The 22,537-nt window shown below is 39.2% G+C and overlaps 1 protein-coding gene across 2 annotated transcripts; it reads left to right on the forward strand.

Annotated features, from left to right (window-relative positions):
- The first annotated feature begins 246 nt into the window (after positions 1-246).
- On the forward strand, positions 247-18,904 carry SF1 (splicing factor 1). Of its 2 annotated transcripts, XM_072422964.1 has the most exons (12): positions 247-370; positions 4,269-4,394; positions 7,093-7,168; positions 13,542-13,694; positions 14,085-14,174; positions 14,252-14,435; positions 14,625-14,740; positions 15,251-15,358; positions 15,926-16,118; positions 17,298-17,481; positions 17,553-17,720; positions 17,822-18,904. In XM_072422964.1, exons 1-12 carry the CDS (start codon positions 367-369, stop codon positions 18,142-18,144), a joined length of 1,725 nt encoding a protein of 574 aa, XP_072279065.1. In that variant the 5' UTR covers positions 247-366; the 3' UTR covers positions 18,145-18,904. The 2 variants fall into 2 exon arrangements, with proteins under 2 accessions (XP_072279065.1, XP_072279066.1); XM_072422965.1 differs by lacking the exons at positions 247-370; positions 7,093-7,168.
- The last annotated feature ends 3,633 nt before the right edge of the window (positions 18,905-22,537 follow it).

Raw genomic sequence — 22,537 nt, forward strand, 5'->3', positions numbered from 1 at the left:
TACAAAGCGCAACCCACAAGATGGCGACTGTGATCTGGTTAGGGACTCGTGAATACGTTGACCTGCATATTAAAATATTATTTTCCTACAACCAGAAAACTGCTTTGAATATACAGTTACACGTCAAACCTTACACCGGGCTTTATTTTAATTGGCACAACAATTCAAATATACCTTTTCCTGTTCGCAAACACGCCCTACGATCACATGGCATTCAGTGACCCAACCGGCAGCGTCTATTCTAATCCAACGAGCGTTGTCTTTTTCCGTGAATGGGCGGTGCAAGGAAGTTGATATAAGGGCTCAGTGGCGCGTACTTGTGCACAAATCGTGTACTGCTTTGGGTTGAAGTTAGTAGGACACGTAATGGGTAAGGAGCCGGCTTACTATGCCTTAATAGTAAATTATTGTTTGCACGAGGGTCCGGTGACATGACAATGGTTCCACATTGAAGTCGTGTCGTTTCCCTTGTGTATGTTGTAAAGGAACTGGTATATGCGTTTTTTTTTGGCCTTATTAAGCTGTTGTGTGTGATTTTGTGTTTTAAAATACACTTGTTACAACGAAACAGATACGTTTGTGTGTACGTACCGATTATAATGTCGGCTCTTCCAAACCACGCAGCGACCCTCAGCAATATACGGGAGAATTGTAATTCACATTTATATATAACGCCGCAGACTGCTCTCCTTTACAGCCGGAGTGTGCTTGGGCCTAGAGGGAGAAAGCCTGGAAAGCTTGGCGAGTGGGAGTGTTCATGTGTGACCTTTACCTGGAAGCTATAATGGCAGACTTCAGGGAGGGAAATGCAGCCGGTACATTGCTGGGAACAGGCGGTGTGTTGCAGCTTTGGTGGTGTGAATGTTGTGTTTGCTTTATTGGATACTGTACGTTGCATTGTTTAAATAGGCCCAGCTGCATGTATGTTTTTTTTTTTTTGGCCTAAGATGGGTAGTGAGGTGCATTATTTCCTTTGCTGTGATTTATTGAGCCCATACATGTAGTGTCTCCCCTATATATATTATTGGGGGGAGAAAGTGTGCTTTAGTACTGCCTGCTGTAAGATATTTAAGCATCCCTAAACTCACCATTTTTACTTTACAAAGAGAGGTAGACAACCTTTCTATATACAGTATAAATGTTTTTTGTGCAAAAAAAGGGGTGCAGCATCATCTCTTTCAAGAGGAACTAAACTAAAAACTGCCCCCCTCCCAAAAAAAAAGAAAATTACACACCCTCAATCTTGCAGGGGTGTCTTGCGTTGGGTCCCGCGTTGTCTGGGCGCAGGCATCTCCTTTTTTCCTGGTTCTTAATCCTACATCACCCAACCCAGGCCCGAGATCGGATGATGTAGGACGCATGTGTGAGATTGGCAAATTTTTTTCTGCACGAAAAGGCTCCTTCTGCGCATGCTGGGGTATGCTCAAGGGTTGCCTGACGTAGGTATCCCAGGAGGCTCTGCGGTACCATTCATTCTCAGTCACCTAGGCTATCGAGAATATGGGGCGGTGCTGCACCCTTTTTTTTTTTTTAAAAAGAGGTGTTGCACACAAAAAAAAAACAAATTTTCTCCCTTTTATGTAAAGTGAAATTTCTGAGTTTAGGTACGCTTTGTCTTGATTGCCATGGGAGCGCAGAGCTTCCGGGGATACCTACGTCACGCATCCTGAAAGGCCCTGGCTTCTTCTTCTGCACATGCCCTGATCTGGGGCATCTTTCCTCCTAGGGGAAAGGGATACTGATCTTGCACATGCTCGGTGAGATCGGCTCTTCCCACCTCACAGTGGCTACGTCACCTGATCACTTACCTGAGCAGTGCGAGATCGGGTGATGGATAAAGAATCCCGGAAGAGAAGACTAAAGATGGCAGCGCCAGGACGAAGAGGAATCCCAGGACAATGTGAGACTGGATTGTAAGAAGGACCAACGCTACCAAGGGATCTGCAGGATTAAAAGTAAACAATTTTTTTTCCCACCAAAAATGGTTCTTTAAAAACCTGTGCATCAAAAGGGAAGGTGCCTACCCCCAGGAATTTCTATTTACACTGCTTTTCTGAACAACCCTGTAGCTTTTTCTGAAAACCAATATTTTAGTGCCTGAGAACAGTCATGCTAGTCTCAGGTGAAAATCTGGAGTATGTATAGCAGTTTCCTGACGCCAGGGCGGATTGAGGAACGACCATTGTATATTTCCATAGAGGAGAGCACAGCAGGGTGCTCCTCACTTGTCCTTTCCTCTCCATGGAACACTGTGTACAACACTCGTTCGTTCACCTCTTGCTGGAACTGACCTTTGATGATCACAGTAATCTGTATGGTGTTTTCCAGAAAAGCTTATTAAAGCAGAAGTAAATTAAATTAAAAAACTCACTTACCTTTACTTCTGCAGATATGTCGATCTTTCTGGAAGGTCCCACGTCGTCCTGTAATCTGCCTTCGTCCTGGCGCCGCCATTGTTTTTCCTTTTCTTCCGCCTTCTGCCTACATCACCCAATCTCATTGCATATACATGCTATGTACATATACATACGTAGACCAGTTACAGGGCTCTTTACAAAATCCATAGTCTTGTCACTAGTTATCCTTCAAAGGGGCTCACAATCAAATGTCACTACCTCAGTCATCTGCCTATTGTGGTTTGTAAATGTTGGTGATGCTGCACATGCTGTTATATAGATGAGGGCTATTCTCATTTCCTAATTGTCAGTCTTCAATTGGCGAATGCATTGCCAGAAAACATAAGTGTGCTCCTAGCCATCCCCTGGCATTCAAAGTGAAAGCTCAGCTAACTTATCAACTGGTGGTACAGTAATTACTGTACAAATTGATGGGGCTTAGCTCCTTAAAAGAGTTTGTGTGCTTGGCTTCTTGTAAATATACCAAGCGGTCCTTGCACTCTTTAAGCATATGGCTTATAATGTGCCCACTTCCCCTGAAACGTGCATAGTGCAGCCAGGTCCTTGTCCTGTGCCGCAGGTTTGTAACCTTGGGTCATGGCATGCCGCAATGCATGTGTAGTAAACAAGTTTCTTGTTAGGGAGTTGTGGTGCAATTTTAATTGTACTTAAATACATACATGCTTTGGTAAGGTAAAGTTAGCTGATTTTTGTAAATCTTTGTTTCCACTTTTATCCATGTATTTGAAGGTATATGTAGTGGTATATCCTTTACTACATTCCGGGCAAAAAGTTTGTGAAAGGTGTCCATTTACTTACACAGTACTATACTCGGTAATGGCTACTCAAAAGCGAGATAAATTTGATATTTCATACTTTGAGTTCCTGTAGAAAGATTTTCACTATGTTGCAGTTGCTACATTGCAATTAATTACAATCTAGTTTTTTTGTAAGAATATGGCTGGGTGGTTTATTCCTTATTTGCATTTAGTCTCCATATAATTTATTCATATAGGATATGTGACCCCTGTATCCCAAGAGGTTGTGGGTTTTCCCCTCAGCCTTCACTATTGTGGTGGTATGGTGGTAACGATGAAAAAGTCCATGTTTTCCACTGGAATGTCAGTCTTCCTTACTGGTGTTGGCTGTCAACTGGAATCTATGAAAAATAAAACCTTTATTATACGTATGGAACCGACCATCTTGTGTGTGGCAAATTGCTGTGCTATTCAGTACCGAGCCCACAACCTTATTGCTCAAGCTCTACCCAGGCTCTCTAACCAATCAGCAAGTGTTGTCTTCTGTCATTGGTTGGTTGCTGGTGATGTCATAGATACAGATCAGGGAGCCTATTCAACTGCCATATCAGACCCCTGCACAGTATCATCTGTGGAGCCTGTTGTCACCCTAATCAATGTTATCATAATCTGTTATCACCCCCATGTGTGGAGCACATTGTATCCCTCTCCTGCGTTGTTCAGTGACCCCAATACCCCCTATTCAGGTGTGCAGTTTCCCTGCTGAGGTGATGAGTTGACAGTAGTTTTAAACCAGTCCTTTGATTAATCTTCCCTCAGAGCATTTTTTTTTACTATTTTGTGAATTTAGAAGCTTTAAACAAAAGTAAAATGCAGACAGATCAGTATAACTTAGGTTTACATCATCCATAAGCCCAAGCTGAAAGTGAGAGTTTAGGTGTGCTTTTAGTGCCCATTATGTTTGAGACAGGAGAGGTGGGGGAGCTCAAATTCCAACCAAAAAAAATCCCTTGCCCCTATCTGATGTAGTGACATACCTTTGCCTTGTCCATGTCAAATGTATACAAAACTTGTTTATAATGCTGAAAAGTTAACGTGTATGCACAATTTACAGATTTTTCACGGAAGCGGAAACGCAGTCGATGGAATGATGAAACCCCCGATCAGAAGACTATTATTCCTGGAATGCCAACAGTTATACCCCCAGGACTCAGCCGTGACCAAGAGAGAGCTTATATAGGTAATACTATGTTACCAATTTTACTAATGATCTTTTTTCAGCTTTTGAAAAGATTGTTGTTTGTTTTTCATTTTTTTGTAATTGTTTTCATGATAGACAGGCTTGTCCAACATGAAGTGGTTTGTGTCATCAAGATTGTTAGAGTATATAATTTGTATTTAATGCTTTGTTTTAGAATGCAGACATGTTAACAGTTAGGTTTATGCTAATGGAATTGTAATAATTAAAATATTTGTGATCCAGTTTAGGAAGATTTATAATTTCCTTTTAGAGCAACAGTGATCTTAATCTGTCCAACCAAATGCTAGTACGTCCTAAGGATTTCTATACATTTAGGCACACTTCATTTTTTTATTTTATTTTTTTTTTTTTTTGTATCAGTGGTATGTGTTTAGCCACACAGTACACTAACACAGCTGCTGGGACAGCAGTGGGAACTGTACACAAAGGGAAAATTTCTCAAAGACCAAAATGACCGCAATAAAAATTAAATTTGTTCTTAGGGTAATAGTGTGAATGTTTTCTAAAATTTCAGATGGCTTTGTTGGTATTATTTGGTGTCTGCTCGTAAGTGGAGCATTCAATAGTGAACCTGCCCCCTTGGTGTACCACCTTTGTGTTTTTTTTAATTGGGTTTATAAAGTTGTCTGTGGGGATTAAGTATCCCTACTTAACCGATTTGTCTCCCGTAGAAAAAGTGATAGGAAATAAAATAGGTGTTGAGGTGGCGAACTAAAAAGATTCCACTGGGGTGACTGAATACTACTTTCTATATTTCCAGAAAAGTAATCGAATGAAAACGTGAGGCAAAGTAGAAGGGGTTTAACCATTTCCTAATCTTCAAATACACTTTAAAGCAGACCTAAACTCAAATGTTTACTTTACATTGATGGGTAGAAAAACCTTTATATATATATATATATATATATATATATATATATATATATATATATATATATATATATATATATTTATTAGTGATGCACTTCCCCTTTCTGTATCGATCGCCTCGGCAATCAAGACTGAATGAGAGTGCAGAGCCTCCTGAGTGCTTACGCCATGCATCCTGGGAGGCTGTGGCTTCTCCTTCTGAGCAGAAGGGGCATTTTCCTTCACTGGGGTAAAGGGTGCCGATCAGAGAATTTTTTCCCCCCTTATACAGCAGGCTATGTCACCCAATCTTGCGCCTGTGCAGTGCGAGATCAGGTGACATACCCAAAAGAATGCCCAAGATGTTGGTGCCCGGTAATTTTTTTGTCTCAGGATAATGAAGAATTCAAGGACGCCGTGGGACCTGATCGAATAAAGCTCTGGTGATTAAGGGATCTGTGAGTGATTTTTTTTTTTTTTTTTTTTTAATATATATATATTTATCAGTTTAGTTTTGCTTTAGCAGTGTAGTGTGGAGATCTGCACACTTTGTGAACTTCTCCAGGTTGCACATATGCAACCTGATAAAGATACTGGCTGACTAAAGATGTTCAAAGTGGCAGTGACAAGTAGTGTTCATGACTCCAATTTTAGGCTAAATTTCATCCCTTTTTAAATTCTTCAAATTTTCCCTTTGGGTTGACAGTTCAAACTATTAAAAAAAAAAAAAAGACTGTTGTACTTTTTGACTCATGTATGCAGATACAATGTTACAAAGAATTTAGTGTTATGATTTGGAATGCTTTTTACATTTAATGTATTTCTGTCTTAGTCTATTATAAATTATTCAGTATAGTTTTTTTCTAGGTTAGGGCAATGGATACTTTTTATTCATTGCATGTTCAAGAGAAACCTTTAGGGGCTCTATTCAGACCTATGCATTGAGGTAAAATGTGTCTTTTCCCATGTGTTGCTGTAACACTCTACACTTTGTGTGCTGTGGTGCAGATAATTTAGAATGGCACTCCAAGGCAGTACAGTAATAGGTCCTACCAAACCAATGCTAATGTGCATTGTGGTGCACTGCCTAAATTAAATGTTGTGGGTCTAGTTTTCTTTTTATTGTGTTGGAAGTTAATTCTTCTCAATACAGCTGAAACTCTGGTTGTGTTTGTATTTGTTCACGCACCTGTTAGAGAAACCAGTGAAAAAAACTAAAATGCATCATTTTGTAAATGCAGCTTAAAACTGCCAGTTAGCTGATTTTGCCACAAAGACATGTATTACAAAAGTCACTTGTTACCTTTGCATAGAGCGACTTGTTTTTCTTTATATTTTTATATTTTTCTGAGCCATTTAATAGAAGTTGGGGAAAATAGTAAAAGAAGGCGGTAGAGGGGTAGCCATTATCACTGTTGGAATGTAAATCAGTCTCATTTAAACTAGTTTATTCTTTTTTTGTTTGTCTGAAATGGTGAAAGTATTCGTCTTTCATCATCTAATTATATATATATATATAGCTACCTTGTCAATGTGTAGATGTTTTAACTTTTAACAACTGATTTTAGTTTTTAGAAAGTATTTGGTGTTTGTCTGCATTTTATCTCTGCTAACCACTTCTAGGCTTTAAACTCTGTTGGTTAGCTTGGCCCAGTAAAGCATCCAAACAGGTTGAAATATTTGCATTTTTCCATTTTTACTAGCTTTACCATATTCTGCCCTGGATATAACTGTTTGAACAATATTGTGGGTTAATTTTTCTCCTCTTTTTGGGTTTGTAACAATTTTCTCCCATTCCTTTTTTGTTTTCTAACCTGCTTTCTTCCAGTTCAACTGCAAATTGAGGATCTGACTCGCAAGCTTCGCACAGGAGACCTGGGAATACCCCCTAACCCAGAAGACAGGTTGGGAAACCCCCTCGCTTTGTAGCACATGACAGTAACAGTTTCATCTTCTCTTGGACTCATTAATGTCTTATTAAATATGTAGAGTTTGACATCTGGGGAAGATTTTGATAATCTTTTCACTTAGTGGAATTATCTTGTGCTTTCAAACAACTTGCAATTTTGCAAAAGGTTAATAAGTTTATATAACATTTTTACTTTTAAAGGTAGATAAGTTATCTGCACAAGCCCTTCGTGAGCCTTAGATTGGTGAGGTTCTTCCAGTTAAACCCGTTATCCGATTGATTAGTGCTGTTACATTTCAATAAGGGCAACGATGATTGATGCTGCTTAACTGATCTGGTGTCATGGTGTCTTTGGAGCTGCCTGACAGCATGGTGGAAAGACCACTATGGCTTTCTGGTAGATAGTCCTCTAAAGATTGAAAGGGTGTCGGGGTATGTGAATAAGTTTTCCACTTGTGAAATCTTTTGAAATAGACAGTCTACTGCATAGCATTACACAAGTGGTTTATACCTCATCTTAGTCTCGCTACTAGAGCCAAGCCATTCCGACCTTTCCTGCTGCAGCTGTACATATACCTAGAAATTTAAACAAAGGGATATTGGTAGAAGAAAGATCAGCTAAAAAATTCAGCAGATGGTTTAGCTTACCTTGATTTGCCTAATTACCAAAATGGCATTTTGTGGTCTTCTGGCCTTTAGCTGACACTAAGTTTTTACTTTGTTACTAGACAGCCTATTTGCTTGAATATATATTGATGTAACATGGTAGCTTTGTAATTAGCTTATTGATTTGATATTTTGTCAAAACATTAAGCTTTTCTTTTTTTATTTTAAATGGAAGTATTTGTATTTATGTATTTGCGCTTCATTAGTTTTATCTCTTAATGTGGTTTGTGAAAACAAGTCTTGATTAGTTGTGCTGTGCAGATATTTGGACTTGTATGATTAACTTTGAGTTGATTCAGAGATCTGTAAAGGGTTTATGAAACATGATTTTATCAAGTTGTTTTACTTCTAGTATTTAGACTTAAGGCAGTGCTCAATCCAGAATTTTTTTAAGCTGTAACCATTCAAAAACAGCCAGGTGGTTGTTGAAAAGTGCCGGGTGGTGCGCCCAGCTAAAAGGGGCTGGGGAGAACACTGGTTAAGTACACTGCATACTCTAAACTTTCAAGCCTGTAAAATTTCTTCTTTAAAAAGGTGTGTTTAGTTTTTGTTTTGTTTTGTTTTTTTTTTTTTTTATACACAGAAAAGTAAACCAGTATTTTATGGCTCTGAATTTCAGAGTATGTCTATTTCATTTCTAATCCATTACAGGGAGCATCCCAACCCCCCCATCATCTTGAGCCACAATGTGCAAAGATAGCACAATTGTTACGAGTTTACAATATATTTGACAAAATCAACGGTCACGTTTGAGATAACAAACTTTCAGTAATAGTTTGCGGAACAATAAAAATCACATATTAGAAGTTCATTATATCATGAAACAAAATACTATCTGTTTAAGATAGTCAGAGAACAGAAAAGAGGATAAATACCTCTACGTGGTTAGTATATTTTAATGTATGCTTTTCTGATTTTCACGTCTTTTAACCACTGTTTGGGGCATAGGAAAATTTCCACTAAGTGATGTTTGGTTTCTCCAAAACTTGAGTCATCTTTACAGTTTAAGTATTTTCTTTACCAGACTGCAATATTGATGTTAAAACTGTTTTAATTGTGCTGTCCTTTAATTTTAAAGCTAGCCATTTATATATTCTAATTTCAAATATCAATAAGGCTTATATACAGCTGTGTGATAAAAGCTTGTTACCTTAAAAAAATGTTCTGGGTTTTCTGCATTAATGTAACTGATCTTCATCCTAATGACTTTGCATCTGTGTAAAATAACGTTGGGTCCGGACCCTTCTATTCCTGACCCGCCAATATTCGTGCACCTTGAATCATGTATTCTAGCTCTTCATATGTCCGGGTCTCAGCACAGGGTGTTTAGCAAGGTTGTTGTCCCAGTCCAAACTCCTTTATGACTATGGAGCATCCTCTTTTTAGGCTATCTTGGTTACCTTTTGTAGAAGATTTTTCTGACAACTAAGGAGTCTCACTCTAGCAGGGGTTTTTCTCTACCTCAGAAAATGTTACAACCTAGGGAGCTACATAAAAGTACTGTTGATGGTGCCATACAAAGTAATACTATTTACCCAGTTTTGCACAGTGGTCTGGTTGGGGTTTTGTGTACAGTTGTCCCTGATGTGATGGAACTCCTCCATCTTTCACTTCCTCATCCAGGCCTTATGTTGAAAGGTAAGAACAATATACCAAAACCTTTTGGGCTGGAATAGTGTTGGGCATCTTGTGTATACAAAGTGGTAATAGCCCAAAGAGCTTCCAAAATCTAAACAATTTTCCCGCCCCTCTTTCACTGGGCTTTATTACTGTCCAGTCACCTGGTTAGCATTCAGTCAAACTACACACCCAGAGATGACTTGTGTAACTTCCCGAATTGGTCAGGGAGGTACAACTGGTACACAGTATCGCCTCCCCAAAATGGGAAATGGTAAGCAGGCTTTCTAGGTTGTCTGGGTCTGAATTATTGAGTTATCCATTCAATTGCATTTCAGATCCTAATTGGACAACAGGTCCAAGTTTTGGACCTCATGGCAAGCTGGTTTTAAAAATTAGCTCAACAGCTTTGTGTTGCCTGGGCTTCATGTTCTTATTCTTGAGGCTTCAGATAAACTAGTGTCATTTGGGAATTAGTATTCTGATTTATGCATCTCCTCTCGTAAAACCTGTTGCTTTAGTCGGTCATTTTGGTATTCTGAAACTGGATCAGGATGGTTTTGTAAACTGATCCCTTGGCTTTAGCCAAATATGTTAGATCTGCTGCCATGCTTCTAGATTGCAAGCTTTAATGAAATTGTGTTAATGCCCAGGTGCTGAGATTGAAGAATAAGGGTTTGTTTTTCCTGCTATGCTCTCAATAATCATACTTTTTAACTTGAAGCTTGCATGTGCCAATGATTATTTTTTGTTAAGCTGTCCCCCTCCACATAACCACATCTGCTTTATATCCGTGTACTGTTTTACACTAAATCGAACTTTTAATATTATGTGTTAACTTTGACCATTATTTTAAAGGCCACTGGGTAATCATTCTATGACTTGGATCTTTGTCTAGGAAGTCACTCTTATATACATACTCCTGCTCCATACTAGGTAAATAAACCTGGTTTTCCCAGTACAAAAATATATTAACGCTCACTTCAGATCAGCTTACATATGTAGTCCAGACACTGGCCTTGTCAAGAGCAATATCCATTTAAAAAAAAAAACGCATAGACAATCGCAAAGATTCCTTTGTTCTATCTCAAGGGGTCCGCAAACTTTTTTGGCCATTTCAGGGGTAGGCAGGAGCATACTAGGCTGGACTCTCTCTCTGGAGTCCTGCCCTAATGGCTCTGCCCCTCCAGGAATGCCTCAATGCATACGGAGGAGAGGGACTGTTCCCTATTTACCTCGGCGGCGGAAGTGTTAACGCCGGCCCTGTTAAATAGGGAAGGAAGCCACAACACGGAGGCTCGAGCTGCGTGTGGCTCCGGCAGTTTGTTCCAGTTTCGCTGCGGGTTGCTGGCTGGGATTAGGCCGAATCGGCCAGGAGGCAGTAGGCCGGAACAAACTTCTGGCTAGGCCATATCTGGCATCAAGGCCGAAGTTTGCTGACCTCTGTTCTAACTGTATTAAATGAATGGAGCTAGCTTAGACATCATTTTCTAATGTAGCAATTGTTGGCTAGGTTGGTCAATAGACATGTTATTTCTCAGTATTTTTAGATGAAAATCAGCTCGCATTTTAAAATCTTCATGCAGAAATCCAGAAGGTTGCGAAGGGTTCAGGCATTTTTGTTTACAACTGTATCAGTCTTGTACTATCTTGGTTTATTGTTTAATGCTTGAATGAATTTACAGGTGTTTTGTTTGCAAAGTGAAATAATATATGCTTGGTTTTATCCAGCACTTTAACTGGGGATTACTGTGGTTTTGGTAAAAAAAAAAAAAAAAAAAAAACACTATGGTACATAAACATGTCTGCTCTAGTAAACAAATATTGTTTACTAGTACGCTTAACCTTGGCATATATCTTCTGCAGAATGCAAGGATTCTTACATGCAGACCAGCCTAAATATCTCATTGAAATTATTTTTTTTTTTAACTAAAAACAGAAAATGTGTAAAAGGTGTATAAGACTGGATGGGGTTTAGGCTTTTTATTTTGGGTTATTGCTCAAACTGGGTTGTAGTTGATTAAATATAAGAATATTTAAATACTGAACTAATAAATGCATTTGCTAACCCATGCTTTTTAGCCTAGGAACTAGAACTTCTTACTGATGCCGAGCCTTGAGATTTATTCCTAATTAGAAGATGCCTTTGGTTGAAAAAATCCATTTCTTAGGCTTGGTGCTAGAAAAACACACTTATAGAGAAATAGACAAGTAACCTTTTAGATAGCAGCAGTTCTACCAGACTTTGCCGTTTTGCACTAAAGAAAAAAAATATGGTAGTGTATCCTATTTTAATTTACCAATCTTAGATCGATAAATTGAAGTTGACTTCTAATTTAGCGATTAAATTCACCCCAGATTATCAATTAGGTAAATTATAGTATCCAATTCTGCCTGTAAAAACTTCAGTCTGCTGCTTTAGGTAAGTGTTAAAATATATACATATTTTTCTCTTGGCTCTGCATTAGTAACAGTACACCTATTTTTTTTTACAGCTTTTTCAGTTACATGTCAGTTAGATTGAATGGTGCAGTAAAACATGTCTTTGTTGATAAAGGAAAATATATATAAGTTGTGGGATTTTGCACATAATCAAAGTGTTCTGTATATCCTTGTTACTGGCCCTATTTAATGTAGGGTTAAAGGTTTAATTTTGGTCCTAAATGTGATACACCATTTATCACTGTAATATTTAGCAGTAGCCTACAACTGAAATTCTTAACCAATAACTGCTTTCTTTTCAATGAATCTTCTCTTTTGAGTGTCTTATGCAGCCTTTCTATTTCTGTTTGTGTCTATAAAGGCACAGCATTATGCGGAATACCCTAAATCGGCTTGTTTATTTACAAAACTTTACCCTGTTCTCTGCTCAGTTTGTGTTATGCCTAAAAAGCAGTTATTAGCAAGGTTAACCTTTTTTCATTTTTTAACGGTTAACAGCTTTTGTACTTTTGTGACACAGGATATAGAACTATTGTAGCCCACATAAATGAGATGTGTGAGCAAAACTGTGTAATGCTAATGATTTTTTTTCTTTGAAACAGCCCTCTAATTTGAATACTTGGCAGATTTAATTACATTTCACAGAATTAACCTGCTGACTTTTCTCTCTAGTAGCTCATCTTTTTGCCCCAGTGCATCACCCTTACAGTATTTATTAGATGGGCCCAGCACAGAAGCTAGAATGCTCTCTGCAGACCAGAACATTAAATAATTTTATAAACTATATTAGTTTTTCAATTTAAACTGGACCTAACATCACATACGCAACATGTGTTTAAGTGTGTCTTTGCCTTTACCTGCATCTTTACACACATTCAGAGTTTCTTCTTCCTAGTCAGCTTACAACTGACATAAGTGTCAACCTATCACATACTATAACTCCCTAATTTCCTATTGAGAAGAGTCCTTCGGCATGAGCCATGACTGGGGTGTTTGAGATAATACTGGGGTGGTGAAAAGTTAGAAAATGGCAAGATCCACAGTTTTACTTTTATTTTTTATAGTTGCCATGTTATTTTTATCAACTCATGCTGAAAAAGGTGCCGCTGGTGGTAAAAACCTAATGGTGCAAATTAGCCACTGTGTGCAATATACTGTACATATCATTCTAAGCCTATTTTTAGAGCTTAGTTCTGCTTTATGGTCTTTTATTTTAATTGCATTCATTGTGTTCTGCAGCAGGAGCTTAAAATAGAAACATGGGGAAAGTCACTGTATTCTAGTCATTTAGTAAAAAAAAAGTCTGCCATTGCTGCAAACTTTGTATTATGCAGGTCACTTATAAACTTTCATACGTATATTCCATACTGCTATTGAGAAAATTAAATCATGGTCCTAAATTTTTTTTTGCCAAACTCAATAAGAGCCCCTTCAGGGTTTTGTATATGGTTTGTACGTTTTTCTCAGAAAACCTTGAGGGGTGACTCACCCAGCAGAAAAGTGTGGAGGCTGATTTTAGTAGTTGGTTAGAAAAATTACCTTTTTTGAGTTTGAGTTTTTTACAGGCTGGAAGCTAGATAATGTTTCCAGTCACTATTTATGCATGTTTTCTTTTTGACACCTTTCATTCTCCCTCCATATAGATCGCCATCTCCTGAACCCATTTATAATAGTGAGGGGAAACGTCTTAACACGCGTGAGTTCAGGACTCGAAAGAAATTGGAAGAGGAACGTCACAACCTAATTACAGAAATGGTGGGGTTGAACCCAGACTTTAAGCCACCTGCAGACTACAAGTGAGTACAAGTACAAGTGAGTTGGTCCAATTGTACCATTTTTGGTGCATTTTGTAGGTGTAACAGTTACTTTAATTCTAGCATCAGTATAGGTGCATAGCTAATAAGGTAGTGTTCGTGTTCACCCTCACAACTTGGATACAGGTATGCACAAGAGTTATATTGTACTGCAAATTAAGTGTGAAGAAGATTTTTGCAAATGACTTAGATGTTACCTTATGTTTACTTTTTGGACATTATGCATTTATGTATGTGTGCCTTTAGATTGCTATATACCAATCTTTACATTGTTACCTTTAAATAAACTGCTTCCCTTTACCTTTTGTTTCATATGTTGAATCTCTAATTGTATTCATCTTTAGTTTATCAGTTCTACTCTTTGTTTTCAAGGCCACCTGCTACGCGAGTCAGTGACAAAGTTATGATACCCCAGGATGAGTATCCAGCAATTAACTTTGTTGGTTTGCTGATTGGTCCAAGGTATAAGAGTAGCTTCAGTTTTTAATTTATTATTTTCTCTTAGTACCTTTTTTTTTACTTTTTTTTTATTTATTTAGAGGAAATACGCTCAAAAACATTGAGAAGGAATGTAATGCTAAAATTATGATCCGAGGTAAAGGATCAGTAAAAGAGGGAAAGGTGGCACGCAAGGATGGGCAAACTCTTCCTGGAGAGGATGAACCACTTCATGCCTTGGTGACAGCCAATACTATGGAAAATGTCAAAAAAGCTGTGGATCAGGTAAGCAATTTTAATTTTAAATATGTAAGAGGTATTTAGAGAAATTTAAAAACCAAAGTTAGTTATAAACCTTACAGAATATACAGTTCATCTTTTTGGAAATAGGGCCAATCTTGCCACGTTTCTCTATATATGAATTTTACTTTAATTTTTACTTGAAGGATCATTCCTATTGTCACTTTTTTCCAGATTCGAAATATTCTCAAACAAGGTATAGAGACTCCAGAGGATCAGAATGACCTTCGGAAGATGCAGTTGCGTGAGTTGGCACGGCTAAATGGTACTCTCCGGGAAGATGACAACAGGTAAGCAGTGTTCTCTCCAGAAAAGACTGGGGTGGTCAAAAGTGGGTGGGGCAACATATGACAAATTTAGTGTTCCCAGTTGTAAACCCTATAACTGTCAGCTTTCGACCAACCCCCCCCCCCATACTTTATTTCAACCCTGTGATGCCCATCTCTTTAGTGTATCCCGTTTTTCCACCATCTTGTTTTTTCCCCCTGACAGTAGACATTAAACTACTATTCGTTACAATGTTAACCACTTTTTGCAAAATTTTAGAGCAGTGAAACCTCTAATGTGAAGCAAACTGTAGGCAATTTTCAGAATTGCAGTGAGGTGTGGTGGGTTACTGCGGCCTCACATCAGTGAACCACTGCTTCAAGGTAAACCCTTTATGTAGCGTCTACCTGCAGCAGCCAAGTAGCAAATGAATGAGGACTGACAGCTCCTTCTGTTGGGTACTCTGTAAGATACCTTTTAACAATGTATGCTTTTAGCTTTGCAGTTAATCATAGCAATTCATTTATTTACAGGATATTGCGGCCCTGGCAAAGTACTGAGACACGTACCATTACAAACACCACCCTATGTACAAAGTGTGGAGGAGCTGGTCATATTGCTTCTGACTGCAAGTTTACAAGGTAGGTTCTTGGAACCATTTTAAAGGCTAAAGGTACTCAGTTATGTAAAGTTGGTTTTTCGCCTTTTAAGATAGCGCAGGCGGTTTTAGCACTCCTTGAGAATTGTTTGCCAACTGAATGAAAGTTAAATTTAGCTGGTTCTGAACCTTTTCAAGGAGCATTATTATACAAGTGCCACATGTCACTGACCCACTGGAATTGGCCCTGGGTATAGTTTAGTATCTTCCCTCTAAAAGTCTGTTCATTACCGTTCTGTAGCAAAACATTGTCTTATGAGCTGTGTAATAACTGTTCATTATGGCAGCTCTTTGTTAAAGATGATCTTAATATGAGTGGCTACAAAACTTGCTTTTTTAAAGCTCCTAAAATGGGAATATATTCTGCATTTTTGAGCTTCTGGTGCTGTTCTCCAGCCGGGAATATGGCTAAGATATTTTTTGTGTTAGAAAAACTCAACTACTCATAATGAGATCCAGCTGGGTGGGTATCATTTTACAGCTGTATGCAAGTTTTATTAGCTTTCAGAAAGTTATTTACCCTTAAACTGTTGCTTTTTTTTTTTTGTAGTGTTCAGGTGCGGCCTGGAGAGCCTCAGTCAGCCCAAGATAAGGCAAGGATGGATAAAGAATATCTTTCCCTCATGGCGGAACTGGGTGAAGCTCCAGTGGCTTCCTCTCTAGGAGCCACAAATACTCCATCCCACAATCCCATTCAAGGAGGCCCAAGACCAACTAACCTTGCAGGGGGCCAACCACCTCTGGTATAATGCAAAAAATGTTTTTCTTTTGTTAGACCACTAGGGAATAGAACTTTATTATTAGATTAAGAATGTATAAAATAGAAAATTTCTGTTGGGTTCAGCTGAACAGTAATTGGAAAGAAGAGAAGTTGGATCTCCAGGTGTGTGGAATGTTTTAATATATATTTTAAAATTGCTTTTTTAAAGAATTTACCTTTAGAGAAATTAGGCAATTTTTATTTTAAAGGCAAAATACATTGCTAAGCACATATTATACATAAATGTTACTTCAATCCCAGCCAAGCGCCAGTTGAGCAGACTAGTACCCACTGTTCAACAGTCTGGGGACAGTAGCTCTTTGTGCAATTCTTTTTAGAGGAAGAAGCAAATCCCCTAAAATATTAAGCTTTGTTGAGTCTTGCTATTTCTGGGTAATACTATTTGCTACAACTGTGTAGGTTGGTTAGAGGAGACATTAACCCCCCCTAGCGGTAATCCCGAGTGTGACTCGGGGTGGCTTTTATTTGCAAAAAGCAGTAATCCTGAGTCACACTCGGGGTAACTTTAAAAGCCCCCCTTACCTTTGCCCCGCGCTCCAGCAGCGATCTGATGGTCCTGCTGTGATGCCGGGGCGCCGGTCCGTCGGAGGCTGTGGCCGGGCGGGAAATTTAAAAGCAGATTACAGAGTAATCTGCTTTTAAATTCCACCCGGGTCCTGGCCACGCCGCTGCTCGCATCAGCAGTGAGATGCGAAGCACAATGCAGGACTTCTGCATTGTGCTTCCCATCTCACTGTAGATGCAAGCAGCAATGAGAAATTCTGGGGGTTATGCCAGCTGACAAGAGCATCAGGGTGAGGCTGGCGGGACCTCCCACTCGCATCACCTGGGAGGATGTGACATCTTCCGGGTGATGTGAGTGGTGATGTATTGGAGGGTGTGGCCGGGCGGGAAATTTAAAAACCAGATTACAATGTAATCTGCTTTTAATAGGTTTTACATTAAAAAAAACACCACACAACATGAAATAAAAATAAAAGTACATTTTTAACTTTATATTTTTTTTTAAGATTACATGGTTGTCTTTTATTTCATTATTAAAAATTATTATTTATAATTATGTATTATATTATAATTTATGATTATAATATAATAAATATAATTATCATAGTGTACTAATTTATAATATTTTTACAAACAGAATCGTCCTCCGTGGATGGCCACAGATAGGCCTTTTCCAGCTTTGCATGGTGCTCCTCACTCCTTTCCTGCTCCTATGGGAGGGGCAGGAAATGGTCCACCCATGCAGCCAAGTCCTAGTGCCCCTCACCCCCACTGGATGCAACCACATCCTGGGACCCATCCACCTGGGCCTCATCCCATGGGTAAGTTCCTGGATAGTTGATACATTTATGGTTTTATCAATTTAGAGTTACACTAATTTACCTTATTACAGGTCTCATGCACTCTCACCCTATGAGTCTAATGCCGCCTCCTCCACCCCCACCACCTACTGGGCCAGCACCTCCTCCACCGCCACCATCAGGCCCCACTTTGCCACCTTGGCAGCAGCAACCAACAGCTGCCCCTCCACAGCCTGCAGCACCCCTACCTTGGCAGCAAAGTGAGTATGAACTATTACATTTGTGTTTTTACTCTACCTGTTGTACCCATCCAGAAAATGTGGTGTTTATCTTAACTTTGATATTTTGCTTTTCATTTTAGCTTCACAAACTACATCTGCCTCTGCCTCACTTCCTCCTTGGCAGCAACAAGGAGGAGCCACTGCTCAGTCGGGCACAACCATCCAGACAAGTGCTTCTTTGGTGCCTCCTCCTCCAGGTGTTCAGCCACCACTTCCACCTAGTGCTCCACCACCTCCGCCACCACCTCCTCCAGGAACATCTGGCCTTTTGTATGCCCCACCACCACCACCTCCACCTCCAATAGATCCTTCTAACTTTGTAACAATGATGGGTATGGGTGTTCCAGGTATACCTCCATTTTCTATGCCCCCTGCTCCTCCACCACCACCTCCCCAAAATTAAGCCTGACATATATTAAATTCTTGATTAAGTTGACCTCTGCCTAGTTTCTTTATAAACACATCTCTTCCGCGGAAGTTAAGTCCTCCCAGTGCTCAGAAAATGAAAATATAATACCCGTTCATATATTACAAAGCCTGTGCTCTTTCTGTGTTTTCAGACTTGTAATATAGGTTAAATGATGCTTAGTAATCATGTGCTTGATGTCTCTGGCTTTTGAGACTGTCACCTTTTAGACCTCTGGAGATTTTTTTTTTCCACATAAATGCTTTTTTGTGTTTCCGTCTCATAAAATTGCAATGCATGTCTAAGAATCCCAATTAGTTATGCTACTAATCAGTGTCAAAATATAATATCATTTCGGATGCAAGTGTGAGCATAACTCAAAAGCCCCTTATTACTACACAAGTGGAATTACGTCTTTCACTGTAGTTTGTGTGAATTTCTGTGGCAGCCCTTCTGATTTACATAAAATGTTTGCAAATGATTTAGGCTTTTATCACTTGCTGCTTTTTCGTTTAATCCTCATTTTTTCCCATTTGCCAGTAGACCATTTCTAGTATTTTTCTCGGCTACCTGGCAAATATTCATGGACACATTTGATGAGTCCTATTTATTGTGACTTTTGGAAAGGTTCAAAAATTGTGAAAAGAAGCAGTTGGCACATTTGGCTAAAGAGCCTGATATTTGCAATCTTACCTTTTTTTACCTGAATATTCTGTTTAAAAAAAGTACATTAAAATATTTGTTTTTTTATATGAAAGTGTCACATTAGTTATTTTAATGTTTGTAATTTTACTGTATTGTATTGGTTTTTAAATATTAAAATATATCAGGGTTTCATTGCTGGAATATTGCTTGTGCTATGCACATAGGGAAGTCTGTAGGAGCTGGTCTAATGCATGCATAAACACCCAGTGTAAGATGAATATAGCTGTAGGTTTGTGTAGCACTAGATTGACGTCTCATGGAGGTATAACATAGGTGTATAGAGCTTTAAGTCATCTTTAGCATAAAATTTGAAAGGGGGCTGTTGTGCTTGTCCATGAAAAGGTCAAAAAATACAGAGAGCTAGTTTGCAAAGTTCAATGACACCTAACCCTTCTCTTTAATTTGATTATTTTGGCCCTTTCCCCAATATTCGAGAGGTAAATAATAAAGACAGAAAGCTGGGATTTAACAGCTACTTATAAAACATATATTTCAAAAATGACATAAACATAAAGAAGCACAATGGCATATTGCATCTCAGCATGTTAAATTCAGCATGGGTAGGTCATTCCCGGTTAGAATTTCCTGGTGCCTGATGACTATACAGAAACTACATTTGTTCCATATAGATAGTTTGTCTACAATTTGTTCTAACATGCCTGCACCATTATTTTTTAAGACCTTACTGGGTGAGAAACAATGGTGAAACACCAGAACTTGGATCAAACTTGGAGAGTTCGAAGCTTTGATTTATATTGAACTCTAAGGTGTGGGTGGTTTTTGCTGTATTTTGGTTCTGTTTTTCTAATGCCAGTCTTGGGTATTTTTGGTTATACTTATGTGTTTACATAACACAGGTAATCTGGTAACACAAAACTTTTGTGAAAAAAATCTTGATCTGTCCACAAACTGAACCCAGTGAGTCCCACGCTTGCTCAGTTTCCCTCTTTTTTTTCCGTTGCTCACAGTTCCATTCAGTGCTGATCTCATTGGCCATGTGTGAGATTGAACACTTTTGTTTACATTAAATGAAAGACCCTGATACTTTCCCGATGTCGGGTATGCACAGAAGGAGCAGCCCACAGCCACCTGGGATATGTGACACAAATACCCCAGGAGGCTGCGAATTTACCCTGCAGTCTACCACCATGGCAATAAAGACTTAAGGGAGGGGTCCTCCCCAAAAACTTTATAAAAAGTATTTTTTTTGTCACCCTTTATATAATAAAATGTAGTTATGTTTTAGGAGCATTGTGCATGTGATTAACAGATGGGGACAGGAAAGCAAGTCCCCCCATTATTGCCCATATTCTATGAACAAAGCAAAAACTGTGAAATTTATCCTCCCGCAGTGTGATAGCTGTGTGTGTAAAGGTTGATTGTCATATTCTGGAGCCTAACAACTCAGTGTTCAATCCTTTAGATCTCCTAAATTGTTGGTTGTAATTACTTTAAATTTTTAGGGTACACAGGGGACCCTCATAGTTACTAATAACGAACATTTCTTTTTTAAATTTCAAGAATTTCAAAATTATGGGGATCACGATTTTAAAAACTTGTGGAAATTGAACATTTGGGTAGCTGTTTCATAAGAAAGTGCACCCAGCAGCCCAAAATTGAAAATGCAAATTAAGACCACCCTGGGTCCACTTACATAGCAAGAAGCATTAAGGTGGGGCACCCTAAATATTGTACCTACCTTTCACCAAACTATAATTGTAATACTAAGCTACCCTTTCTGCTTGGTATTTGAACCCTAATTTACTTGGAATAGGGAGGTGCCGGAAACTGAAAATGTAGGTGCAAGTGGGTAACACATGTATAAACCCCCCCTAAAATTTAATTAGCATGGCATCATTAGAACATAAAAACCTTTGCCCATCTAACTGTCCGCTTCCCTTGTGGCTAACACCCCCAAACTTTCATCACTGTAGCATCATTACATAAACTCTGCCCATCAAAACATGCATGAATGTACCTGAACCCCAATTTTGTTTGGATGGGCAGAGTTTTTTATGTTCTAATGATGCCATTGTGACAAAACAGACATTTTTTGTTTCCTTCACCTCCCCGTTTCAGAGAAATTGGGGTTTAAGTTTTAGAAGTTGGCAGTAATGTGTAACAGGGCAGTGCTTTTGCCATGGTAATGAAATTTTAGGGGGGAGGTAGCCAAAGGTGTCCCCCCCCCCCCCCCCGAACGAGTTTCAAGTTGTTATGACATACAGTTTAGGAGATATGGATGAGCTGTGAGGCTAAGGAATGACATGCAGCATTTACACACAGACTGCCCTGATGATGTCATTATACATGCCCACTGGGTGCTTACATGATGTGTGTTTTTTTTCTCTTTCAGAAGACTAGGCATAGCTATGAGATAGGGGAGGGACAGCCTGTGGGACAGCCTAAACGCATCCTAGCTGTGCTGTCCTCTCTCCACCCGGCTCTAATCAGCAATCGGCTCAGACGGAGCAAGCAGCCTCTCTATTGGCTGTTCACAGCTGCTGACAAGGGCCGGGCCAAAATCTGTGAACTAAATGATGACAATAGTACAAACAATATGCACAAATAAACTTAACAAATCTAATAAAATTTGCATTAAATATAAATACAACAGGGACATTTATTATGAAAATGTGTTCAGCCATAAAATGTTTGGCCCTTCCTGGTTCCCGTTATGAAAATTTTCTGACTATACACCAAGCTATATCTACTCTTTAATATTGGTAATGTGTTCCTCCATTAGCATTACTGTCATATAAAATTACATTCTGGATTTCAGGGATACTCTAGCATCTGGATGACATCACATAAGTTATACTGCAGGCTATAGTGTACATTTTCAACTCTGTCACACTTGACCTAAAACCTTTTTACTCATGTTTTACCTTTTGTAGAGACCCAATCTCTTTTTTAGTTGGTAGTTCCAAGCAGTTTTATCTTATTTTTATTCATAATGTGTTTATTAGTAAGCAAAGAATACAATATACGTTCCTTTTACAGTGTAATGTGCCTGGATACACAAATCACAACTAAACTCCAGGGAACACTTCCACAGACTATTTTCGTAATCCAGGTACAGCCCGAGGTCAAGCACAATAGATCAATCAGATAAGGAAGGTACAAAAGGATGAGGCAGAAGGCGTAGTCAGGGACAATCCGAAGTCAGAGCAGGCAGAATTCATGCAAGGTCAGTAATAAGTCCGAGCTGATAACAAGACACGGGAAGACAACAGAGGTCAAAATGGTAATCCAACACAAGCAACACACCCAAGGACACTGTAACAGAGTCTATAATGGGTAACGGTGTTACTGTCAGGGTGTCAATCACATTGCGCTACCTGGCGCTATTGGATAGGAGGAAACATACTAAATAATCCCCTGTGGCCAATTTGGCAACAGGGAATTCAAACTATACTTTCCCTAGGGGGTACAGGAGGCGCGCATAATAGCATGCACGCCTCTTACAGCCTCTGTACTGTGCACGTCCGCAGGCATGCTGGGCGTGCCGTTTAGCTGAACAGTAGTTTGGCCAGGACAGATCCCTCCACCAGTGAGAGGAGACATCCTGCCAGCAGAGCGGCGCTAGCCCCCGCCGCACAGTCTGCTGCAGCGATCTCCACCCTTCCCGTGATCCCTGGGGTTGTCGCAGGCGAGGACGATGTGGGATCGCTGGCGGGGTGAGTAC

The sequence above is a fragment of the Pyxicephalus adspersus genome, chromosome 9 (genome assembly GCF_032062135.1).
Source record: "Pyxicephalus adspersus chromosome 9, UCB_Pads_2.0, whole genome shotgun sequence".
NCBI classification, from domain to species: domain Eukaryota; kingdom Metazoa; phylum Chordata; class Amphibia; order Anura; family Pyxicephalidae; genus Pyxicephalus; species Pyxicephalus adspersus.